At 41.5% G+C, this 11,760-nt stretch overlaps 1 protein-coding gene across 1 annotated transcript; it reads right to left on the bottom strand.

The window, feature by feature from the left end:
* Nucleotides 1-2,026: 2,026 nt before the first annotated feature.
* On the bottom strand, nt 2,027-6,464 carry kera (keratocan). Its single transcript, XM_080421508.1, has 3 exons — nt 6,390-6,464; nt 3,267-4,142; nt 2,027-2,579 (listed from the first exon to the last, which is right to left on the bottom strand). The coding sequence occupies exons 2-3, from the start codon at nt 4,126-4,128 to the stop codon at nt 2,407-2,409; spliced, it is 1,035 nt and encodes a 344-aa protein (XP_080277634.1). The 5' UTR covers nt 4,129-4,142; nt 6,390-6,464; the 3' UTR covers nt 2,027-2,406.
* Nucleotides 6,465-11,760: the final 5,296 nt, after the last annotated feature.

Here is an 11,760-nt window from a genome sequence, read left to right as displayed (position 1 = left end):
GCACACAAATGCACACACACACACACACACACACACACACACACACACACACACACACACACACACACACACACACATACACACACACACACACACACACACACACACACACACACACACACACACACACACACACACACACACACACACACACACACACACACACACACACACACACAGAGAGAGTCTATCTTCACAGCTAAGGGACACACACAGGAAGTTATCGGCTGGTTTTCATGCATTGGCTTTATTCGGTCCCAATTTGATTCCACCCTCCCACCTCTCTCTTCCTTCTTTCGCTCCCCTGTGGGGAAACTCTAGAGCTTTTGATGAGTGAAGGGAAAAGGAGATGGAATGCTGTGCACCTGCTACAGGAGGCAAGCTGGATTCAAAGGCTGCATCTGCTAAGACCTCTCGAAAGGCCAGACCCTCGTGCAATTTGGCTCGATGCTACTGTGTAATAAGCATCCGTGCACTGTAGGGAGTGTATTTGGTTCCATTTGTACACTCCCGGTGTTAAATGGACACTGGGGGTTTTACTGTGTGTGCACCAAGACAGTGATTGCAATTTCTATGACTTGTTCTTGGATACCTAACATTTATAATTCACGGTATGACAGGGTCACTTGCAGGAAAAACTGCAAAAAAGTGAACAACGCCACACACATTTTTCCTGTGAACAGCACCGTTTTGCGTGGAAGTAAATTATAAACTTACTGTGCTTGTCTACAGTCCACAGCTAGCTATTGTATAGTGTTACTTTTACACATCGAAACTTGTTTATCTCTGAACTACGCAATGTTACAGTCTAATTTTACAGACTTATTTGGTTACCAAATGCTTATTTGTATACTCTGTCGCACCTCTGTGTTGATGTGCCCAAAATAACTGATATATAAGTTATCAACACGTCATGTCGCAGCGTGTGGATAGCTTGTAGGTCTGATTTTTGGGGGCACGTGACCAACGCTATGACTTAATTGGGAAAAAGTGGGAAAAAAGAGGTCCAAGTACAGTACATACAGTAGCCAATTCAGGTCCAGTTGACTAAGTCTAGAGTGTTTAAGTGGTTGAGCTTCCCATCGTCTCTTAATTGTTAATGTATACGATTTCAAGATTGGACCTTGGGTGGGGGTACATTGACATACAGATAGGCACATTTTCCTAGACTTTATTCCCTGACATATTTTCACAAATGATTTAAAGTTATTGGAAGCTCAATTCTAAACGTTTTAACTGTCAAAGAACTGCTTGTGTGTGGGCATGGCCATTATGCAGATTAAGTCCAAAACACCACCGGTGGCTACAGTGTCGTTATTAATAGAGAATGTCTTGCCACAACATTCTTCAGCAACTTAGTGACTGAAGGTTTAGAGTAATTTACAGTAGCCTACCTAAGTTGTTACTGAATGGTGAAGTATACTGTTGATGGCTCTATGAACTATTTCATTTTCTTGATTTAATGGCATCTTCCAGCATTGTTTTCCAATGAATAATACAATAAAGTATTGCCTCAGTTTTTGCATAACTAATACTAGTTACTACAAATATATTATTATATATATATTCAATTAATCGTTATTCATGACAGTAAATCATCCAACAATTGAATACACAGTTTATTTTCATGTTTTATTTGATTACAATGAAATTACATTAAACCTCATTATGGAAAAACAAAAATAGATTATCAAAAGAGTGTTAGTAGTTTTAAAAATACTTTTAGTAAGTCATTTGGTGTACAAAAGGTTAAGGAGAGACGGGTATGAAATCTCAATGACTTTTACAACTTTAAATAAAATAAGTTACCTAAACATGCCAGTACATGTTTTTGGAATTCAGTTTTCGTATAAGAGCTGAGCTTATATAATACACCCTTATCAAACCTTGAGAACAACCTTTGAAAAAGAGGTCTACAATAAAAAAAATATTGTCAAAAATCTATTCTAGGAACAATATAAAAAGTTCCAAAGTAATGGTTAAGCACTCACAAACATCGCCCCCCCCCCCCCCCCCCCCCCCCCCCCGGACATCAGAGATAAGGACGATTTGTGTAAACATGCCGTAAACACATATTTTGTCTTACAGTATGCTGTCCTAGTCACAGTAATGATAAATTAAAGACTTCTTTTCAAAACTCATTGTTTTCAAAACGTCTATCACATTCAGTTGTTCATTTACAAGGCACAACTAGTGGTCAACAGATGGTACTGCAATGTCATTTAAGAATCTACTTTGTCAGGCAATGTAATGTCCTTGAATGCTTTGTTAAAATTCCCTTAGAAATCAGATGTGAAAATGTCTAGTTTCATTGTCTACTGTTAGATAAACGTATAGTTATATGTTGTCATGTCATGTTGACATTCCTGAGCTGGGTCATCAGATCCTGGGAGATTAGAATTCCTTTTAGATGACGATAGACCTGAGGAGACGGAAGCACAGAATGACGTCCCTTGGAATCGGTGGCTTAATCTCATTGCCATCTAGTCGGAGGTACCGCAGTCGAGGACCACTGTTGTTGTTGACATAGTCATCCAAAGTATCGGGTGACACAGGACAGATATCGGATCCATTCACACCTGTGTTTGAAAAATGACAAAGAAAATCATCATTTATTTATTTTAAAATCTCAAATTCTAACTTGAAGTTCCCCTTCAATAATATGTTCACAGCCAACAAAATGCGAATAAATGCCAACAAAATGTGAATAAATGGAGGACGGCATGACTAAGAAAACATTGCTGTAACACCTTAATTTCCCCTCGGGATGAATAAAGTACCTACCTACCTACCTACCTACCTACCTACAGTACCTACCTACCTACCTAAATTATGATATTATGAAACATATATTAACCACTTTAGCCCTATTTCATACCTAGGATATTTGAAAATAGCCGATCTACAAGCTCACAATGCGATGCGTTGTGAGCTTGTAGATTTGCTATTTTCAAACATTTTTGCACTTTAATCTTTGGTACTTTGTACATTTTGATGCCAATACTTTTGTACTTTTACTCAAGTAAATGTTTAATTCTGGACTTTTACTTGTAACCGAGTATTTCTATATTGATACTTTTACTTAATTAAAACATTTGAGTACTTTTTCCACCACTACCTGCCACGCCCCCACCCCCCCCATACATATTTTCTGTGACACATGTTTTCATCCATCCTTTGACAGTAGATTATCTAGAGTGAATAACAAATAGTGGAATAATTCCATGTTGTTTCTCTAGCCTTTGAAACATAAGACGCAGACTTACTCTTGATCTTATTGTGGTCAAGGTGCAGGTGTTCGAGCCCCGACGGGATGACGGGAACTTCGGTCAGCTGGTTATGGGACAGCTGCAAGTCCAGCATGCTGGAGATGTTGAACACGTCTCTGGGAAGCCCGCCGTTGCCCAGCTTGTTGCGGTTGAGCCTGAGGAACGCCATCTTAGGCAAGCCCTTGAAGTACTCAGCCGGGATCTTCTCGATGTTGTTGCCATCCAGGAAGAGCTGCGTGGTGGTGGACGGTAAACCCGGGGGCATGCTGCTCAGCTGGTTTTTGGCTAGATTAAGCTGCACCAGCCCGTTTAGACCCTTCATGTTCACCTCTGTCACCGCGTCGTCCATCAGCTTGTTCCCCTGAAGGTCCAGGAGGTTGAGTCGGTCCATTCCGGAGAAGACGCCGGGCGGGATCTTGGAGATGCGGTTGCGAGAGAGTCGCAGCTGCTCCAGCCCGGACGGCAGGGAAGACGGCACGGACGTCAGGAGGTTGTCGTCCATGTAGAGATGCACCAGACGAGACACGGTCTTCAGGGCTCCCTCCGCGATGCCCTCGCTTGTGATCTTATTGCGGTTGAGGTTCAGCCAGCGCAGCTGCGTGGCGTTGCGCAGGGCATCCTCGGTCACCGCGTCGATGAGGTTGTTCTGTAGGTACAGGTACCAGGTGTGTGGAGGGATGTTGGGGATCCGCTTGAGGTTTTTGTTGTCACAGTAGACGGCGTTAGGGAAGCTCGGGGGGCAGCGACACTCGTGGGGGCAAGCCTGAAGCTGGGCCATATAGTCCTCATATGGCATGTCCTGGCCCACTGTTGGACCAATCACCAAGAAGACGGACACCAGGCTCAGAAGAAGCACCATTTTTATTGCTCAACCTAAGATAGAGAGACAGAGAGAAGCAGACAATTAGATTCAGAGCATAATATATACAGTACACACACAGGAGGTTTAGGCCTTGGGACAGAGGAGGTCTCCAGACAACCTAAGTAAAGAGGATGGAATCAGGTCTGGGGTCTTATGGGAATTAAGACCACACTGTAACTCGTGACCTATCCTCCATCTGTGTCTGAGAATTTGTGCCTGTTTCCATTGACCTAGTTTTAGACTAGCAACAGTCCAGGAAACCTTGCAAGGTGAAGGAATAATAAGGTGAAACCGTATTAGGTAGGCTGTGTAAATGTGGAAACGTACAGTACAGTACAGTACCCTTTTTATGTAGTAGTTCACTCAACACAGTTATTATTATTCACACAGAAATAGTCTAAGTTAAAACTGTAGTCTTTAAGTTAAGTGGTACTGCTCTTGCACTAATGTAATTATGTCAAATGTCAATTGAGGTGCCAACATTGCCATGTAATCCACCATCCCCTTGGTCTTTAAATGAGAGATAAGCCACTTAAAGACATATATGGAGACAGGTCAACTTTAATTGCATGAAAGTGATTAGCCAGCAACCTTCCGTGGGTTTCAGACACAATGACATGTGATCTAACTGTCAACGTGACTAAAAGCCTTATCTCTCATGGTACTGGGGGCAAGTCCACTTAACTTAATCAAGTGATTCAACCCAAACAGACACACAGGTACTAACACATACTGTACCACACAGTATCCAACCACATAATCAAACAAACATAAACTCATGCATGGATGCCGACACACAAACACTTAATAACTTTGCCCCATATCCACTAAGACAGTTTTTAATTTAGAAGGATTTAGGGTATTTTTTATCAGGAAATGATTATCATACTGTAACTTGCTAGACAGAAGAGAATGTTGCCATTAGTTGTGTGGATGGGTGAACTACTTCTATGGAAAATACTGTACAAGTGAGATACAAGGGATCCCAAGAACGCTGCATGCACATCAAAATGACCTTGACCTTGAGCTCTGACTCATTCAAGCTATATCCCGAACCTTTCATTCAAGTTTCTTCAAATGAGAGCCCAAATGAAGGCAGTGGAGGACTCACAACTTGTCACAAGAAAATGTTAATGTAAGGATAGACAAAGGGTACATCATAATTCGACCCATTCTCAATGGCCATATAATAAATTAAGGACCACATGAGAGGCACATGGACGACTTGATTGGAGGAGAGATGTAAGACTAAACTGTGTCATCGCTGCCATTGCCAATCCATCCAACCATTCTGTACTTGTTTCTTCTCAGCTGCCATCTGTTGCTGGTTTAAATTCTTGGTGCACACACACTCCATGTGTTAGTCTGGATCTCATTTAGGAGAATCACAGCCCTTTCCATGGATGAGCTGACATCAAAGACCTTGTCCGCGCACCTGTTTTCAGACACGTGGCTGCAGAAGCACCTCGCATCGCACTGTACTAAGGTCAGAGGTCAATGACCTGGCTTTAACAACTTTCAACCTGGCGTCCCTATTTTGGGCGTGTCATTATGCTGCAGGTGATGCCACACGTGAGCTCGTAGATTAAACTTTTTTTTGGGGAAATAAATCATAAAATGATTGAAAGCATAAAATAGAGCTTAAGTGGTTAAGTCAACCATCCTGCATCCATGCAAATGAAAAGACACTGAGCTACATTTGTGCAGTGGTGGAAGTAGCAATACACCAATGTAGGAATACAACAAGTAAAAGTCCTGCAATTAAAAACTTTTACTTGCTAGTAGAGTATAAGTACAAAAGTATTGGCATCAAAATATACCTATGGTACCAAATGTGAAAGTACTCATGCAGAATGGCATATTTCACAATCACATTATCTAAAGCGGTCAAATAATTGCAGTAGAGTAAAGAGTGAAATATTAACCATAAGTACAGCAATTGAGTACATTTACTGTGTTACTTTCCACCACTGGTTCTTTGTCTCGTCATGAACCTGACAGCAATTTCATGTACTAACTCTGCATATTAAAAATGCCAGCAGCAGTACAGGCCTGTGACATCAGGAGGATAAAGATACAACATGGAAGACAAGACTTTACAACCTATTTGGATGTAACTTCATAGTTGTAAACTGCAACATTTTCACAGATTAAACAATTAACTACAGGATGCAACCGTTCTTGCTTGCAAACACTAACCAGACTAACATGTTGCCTAACATATCACTCAGCATTTTCTCTGCCAGACACCAACCTACCTTGAACCAAGCAATATTCCTGTTGTCAATGTCCTCTCTCAGTTAGAACGGTGACTACCTACACCTGTCTTCCCCTGTATTTGTACTACTGGTCCTTCAGTCAGCTGATGCCAACCTGTCTGTGATGGTGACACCAAAGCTTGTCTTGACCAATAGGATGTCCTCATTAATCAGAGGTCATAATCCCCTGGTGGACGCCACACTAAGCCTTCTCCTTAGAGCTTGCAACATGGCCTACTTATGCAGAAACCGCACTTTGTTTGCTAACTTAGAATTGCAGACAACTCATCCGTCACTGCTAACACGTGCTCCGTCTGTGGCTCTCCATAGCAGCTCTTAATTTGCAGTCGTGCATGTTGGAATAATTGTTGCTGTTGTTTGTCCAAAACCCCCAAAAAAAGGTTTACTTTACCCTAACAATTTACTTAATGATAGATTGGTCGTCAATCTTTTCCGTTTTGAGCTTGCAGATCTGCCAATATTTACATTAAAAAAATAACAACTTTTCTTTTACCCCTTAAGACCGGGAACGCATCTGTGTCATTTTAGATTTATTTGGCTATTCAAAAATAGCAGATCTACAAGCTCATAGCGCGGCACTCGGTGCAGTGCTATGAGCTTGTAGATCTGCTATTTTTGAAAAATCGTGAAAATGTATGCGTGCAAATCTTTGAATATATATATTTTTAGAATCGGCCTCAGGTCTCAATGGGTTAATGTTCGCTTATAATGACAATAGGGATGGCAGATTGAAAGTGGCTTAAAAATTGGGACACATCGGCATTGGCTTCTATACTAATGTTGTCCAAAAAGGTCAGAGCCAGCTGATATATATATATATATATAGGTCTGGTATATAGGTCTCACGTTTTGTTGTCAAACACAACAACGGTGCATTGAGGTGAGAGTCAATCTAAGAGGATTTCATGGGTGGATTGACCTACTACTATAACTGTTCTTGAAGGGAGGTGAAGGTTCTCACTCTGTGAAAGCAGGTTGGCAGGCAGGTTGGCTCATAGCGCGGCACTCGGTGCAGCGCTATGAGCTTGTAGATCTGCTATTTTTGAAAAATCTTGAAAATGTATGTTTGCAAATCTTTGAATATATATATTTTTTAAGACATTTTTAGAATCGGCCTCAGGTCTCAATGGGTTAATGTTCGCTTATAATGACAATAGGGATGGCAGATTGAAAGTGGCTTAAAAATCGGGACACATCGGCATTGGCTTCTATGTATGTAAATACTAATGTTGTCCAAAAAGGTCAGAGCCAGCTGATTTATATATATAGGTCTGGTATATAGGTCTCACGTTTTGTTGTCAAACACAACAACGGTGCATTGAGGTGATAGTCAATCTAAGAGGATTTCATGGGTGGATTGACCTACTACTATAACTGTTCTTGAAGAGAGGTGAAGGTTCTCACTCTGTGAAAGCAGGTTGGCTGGTTAACAACCTTCTTCATTTCTGTTGATGATGATGACGGCACGTGCCGCAGGTTAATCCCACCTGATTAACTGTGGTCGGATGTGAGTGACAAGCTCATTAGACTGGGCTCATTATGTTTGCCAATGTGCGGTTGTTTACAAAATTGTCTCTCCAATTGTCTCTGTGTTGGAGAAATTGTCTCTCCAACACAACACAACTGTGTGAAGTATAAACATCACTGTAGAAACATCCATTGTCTGTGAGTACAGGTCCATTTAACCACTAAAACCCTATTGCAAAAATCATTTTATTTGTATTTATTGTTTTGTCTATTATGACAAAACAAAGATTTTCTACCCAGATCCTTCTCCCAGACGTAAAAGGCATCTTGTAAGCTTTTTTGAGCCGCAGTTCTGTTTGTAAAACATGACTCGGCTTGCTGGTCCAACTGCAGGCTCTGTATTCAAACCATCGATGTTGCAAACACATGGATGGAATGCGGCTTCGTTCGCTTAGTCACCCCAGTCAACCCATCTCCTGAGTACTGCTGATGCAGGACAATACAGTGGTCTTCTCCAATCTTATTTCCCAATTAGCCTATGGGTTTATGCATGAATGAGAAACAGTCATTTTGAATGCCAGTCAAATGATCTTATATTGCACAAATTATTGCATGATCTTCAACTGTCTGGATTATCTTAAAGGGATTTTAGGGTACAAGGATGACCGCTTTAGGTTCCTCCCTTCCCCATATCTTACCAACATCTGTCTCTCTTTACAAACACCTGGACATTAGTAACCCAACACCCATCCTTGATCTAAGCAACAGCCTACATAAAATATACAGACATATACAGTACACGAGTTGAGGCATACTCACTCTTATACTGTATAGCAGGGGTCTTCAACGTTTTCAGCCCAAGGACCCCCTAGCTGAGAGAGAGATGAAGCAGGGACCCCCTCTATATTGTATAAAATTGTGTTTCAGATTAAACTTTTTTTTCTCTTTTTCCCCCTCTACACCGACCTATACCTCTTTGCCAAAAATAGCCGATCTACAAGTGAGCTTGTAGATCTGCTATTTTCTGCTAATGTTCCCCTCAGAATAGGGATACTAGGGTTCAAGTGGTTAATGTAAAAAAAAAAAAATCCTCACACACAAAGATTTTTCGGACCCCCTATAGTAGCTCTGAGGACCCCCTAGGGGTCCCGGACCCCTTGATGAAGACCCCTGCTGTATAGTGTATACATTTGTATCTGTTTGTTGAATGCTGCACATTGTCTTTGTCATTACTGTATGTCACAATTCAATTATTGTTGGTATTTGGCAAGGATGTAGTATACAATAATTCCCACAGTAGAAAATGCTGACTCAGGTCTTCAGAGTGCTCGAAATATGACAGAATAACAAATGTTGGCTCCAACCTGCTCGACACACTAAAGAGAAACACATGCAGAGGAATATGATAACACTAATTTCCTGCCAGGGGCTTTGTGTCTGAGCCAGCTATGTTAATTGCACACGGTCTGTATTTGCTCTGCGTTTCAGGATCAGTTGCACTTCAATCCAGTTAAATGTGCTCAGGCTTTTGGAAGATGAGGCATAACCTATGGGGCATAGCTTACTGTTATTAGCACTGAGGAAGTCACTGTGTTTGGACAATTGCTTTAGACTAGACCTGGCAAAACCACAACATTTGGAAGCAACTTTTGATAACAAGTAGCAATGCTAATAATCCCAGTATTATTAGATATTTGTAATAATTTAGTTATTCACATTTTCATTTAAACAATCTTAATTGCACAAATCAAGTGCAAGTACTGTAATACCAAAGTTATACTATATACTTTCTGTAGATTACAACATACAAAATATCTTGGAGGTCCAGTTAAACTGAAACTGAAACTGATAAGGTATTATCATGTATACACCACATGGCTAAAGACAAATGTTGGCTATAATAGAAAAGAGGCAAAAATCCATATCTGTGCCCATCTAGCAGTGCCAACTGTATTTTGTGAGGCCACTCAAAGGCAGCGTTGCATCGCGTACAAGTAATGGAATTTCAGTTGGCACCATTCACCAGATCAGACGTAAAGAATGGAGTATCTTTCTTTGCAATCCAGCCAGATGTAAACAGTCTAATAAAAAAGACCCACCTCTGTCCAGCAATGGTCCATCCACCGAGGCACCCTCCTCCCTCAAACTGATGATGCACAACAAAAGCAAATATAAACTTAAAGTTACCTGCGTTTTCAAACCCCTGTGTGTGTGGATTGCGTTGCAGCCAGCCAGGTGAGCTCTGGGCGAGCTTGAAGCGTTTTGTCCTCCACTCTTCGAACACTTTGTTCTGCCGTTTTTGTCTGCAGTCCAAGAACAGACTCAGTGGCTTTCGTATTGGTGGGAGTCTGGGGGCTCGTCTTATTAGACTTGTATTGTCATTAATGTGATTCCCCAGGGCATGCACTGGTCGAGCGGAGAGAATGATGGAGCAAGCATGTGTGGTTGGGGGGAGGGTGAGTGAGTGCGTGTCTGAGTTGGGATGTCCTTTATGGAGAGGTTGCATGGACTGCTTTCTGAACAGCCCAGTGCACCCCCCCCCCATCTCTCTCTTTCCTTTGTGTCTGTGAAGTCATCTGCACAGTGATGGTTAAAGTGCAGGTGGTGAGGAGGAGTAGGAGGGGGGGTCAAAGGTCACCTGGACAGCACTTAACCTTTTGCTTTGTAACGGGATGTTAGCTAACCCATCACACGTCATGGGGGACTGAGCTGTGACCCCATCATCATGGGCTGTGGTGGGCAGTAATAAAGTTTCACTCCACTATATTTCAAAGACAAATATTGTACTTTTGACTCCACAACATTTCTAGGAAGGGACCACCGGGACACAAACTTACAAAAATACACAATGAGCTATTTTCACTCTTTGAAAGTTTTTGAACATTTCTGAGTTTCTTTTTTGAATTTCTTTGCAAAATATAACTCTAACCATATATTTCAGTACAGTTTTAGTATTACAACCCATGCTTTTAACCCATGTACTTATTTTGACTGAGCAACTTTCCCTTGGCATGTATGTCATTTTGTAATACAGACAGGAAGTACTGTTTACTTCATTAATTCTGCTTTTGTGTGACGTGTCATATAATCCCATATGGGATGGGCCACACTGGTGGTATGACACAATGATACAAATGTAATTCATTCATTCATTCATTCATTGTAGTAATATCTAGGAGTTCTGACTCAAGTACTGGGATCGAGTGCTCTACCACTAGTCATGATGTGCCCCTTCCATGGGTCATGCTGTGGAGCGTCGTTGGATGGAGTTAAGAGCAGAGCTTAGAATGTTGCAGGCCTGACTATTAAGGAAAGGATGTTTTGGGGAAGATATAAAGAGTAGCACACCCATTCACTTTGACTACAACTGTAAACATATAAACCCAGGAGGTGGAAAGGCTACTGCACTGTATGTTCTGGTCTCCTGTCTTTCCTCATAACTCTCTCTCTCTCTCTCTCTCTCTCTCTCTCTCTCTCTCTCTCGTTCTTGTGTGTGTGTGTTAAAGGGGATTTCCCACTGAGGGCAGAGATGGGACATATGTACCCCACATGTGCTTTGTATTGTTTTAGTGCAAGAGGGACTGCAAAGAAGGAAGAGATAGACAGGTAGGTAGACAGACAGATAGATGCATATACACTGAAGGTAGACAGGTAGGTAGACAGACAGATAGATAGATAATATACACGGTAGGTAGACAGGTAGGTAGACAGACAGATAGATGCATATACACTGTAGGTAGAAGACAGGTAGGTAGACAGACAGATAGATAGATATACATACACGGTAGGTAGACAGGTAGGTAGACAGACAGATAGGTAGATAGATATACACGGTAGGTAGGTAGACAGGTAGATATACAGGTAGTAGGTAGACAGGCAGATA

The sequence above is a fragment of the Gymnoscopelus braueri genome (assembly GCF_963280865.1).
Source record: "Gymnoscopelus braueri genome assembly, chromosome: 23".
Classification (NCBI taxonomy): Eukaryota; Metazoa; Chordata; class Actinopteri; order Myctophiformes; family Myctophidae; genus Gymnoscopelus; species Gymnoscopelus braueri.
This window is presented reverse-complemented; position numbering and strand designations above follow the sequence as displayed.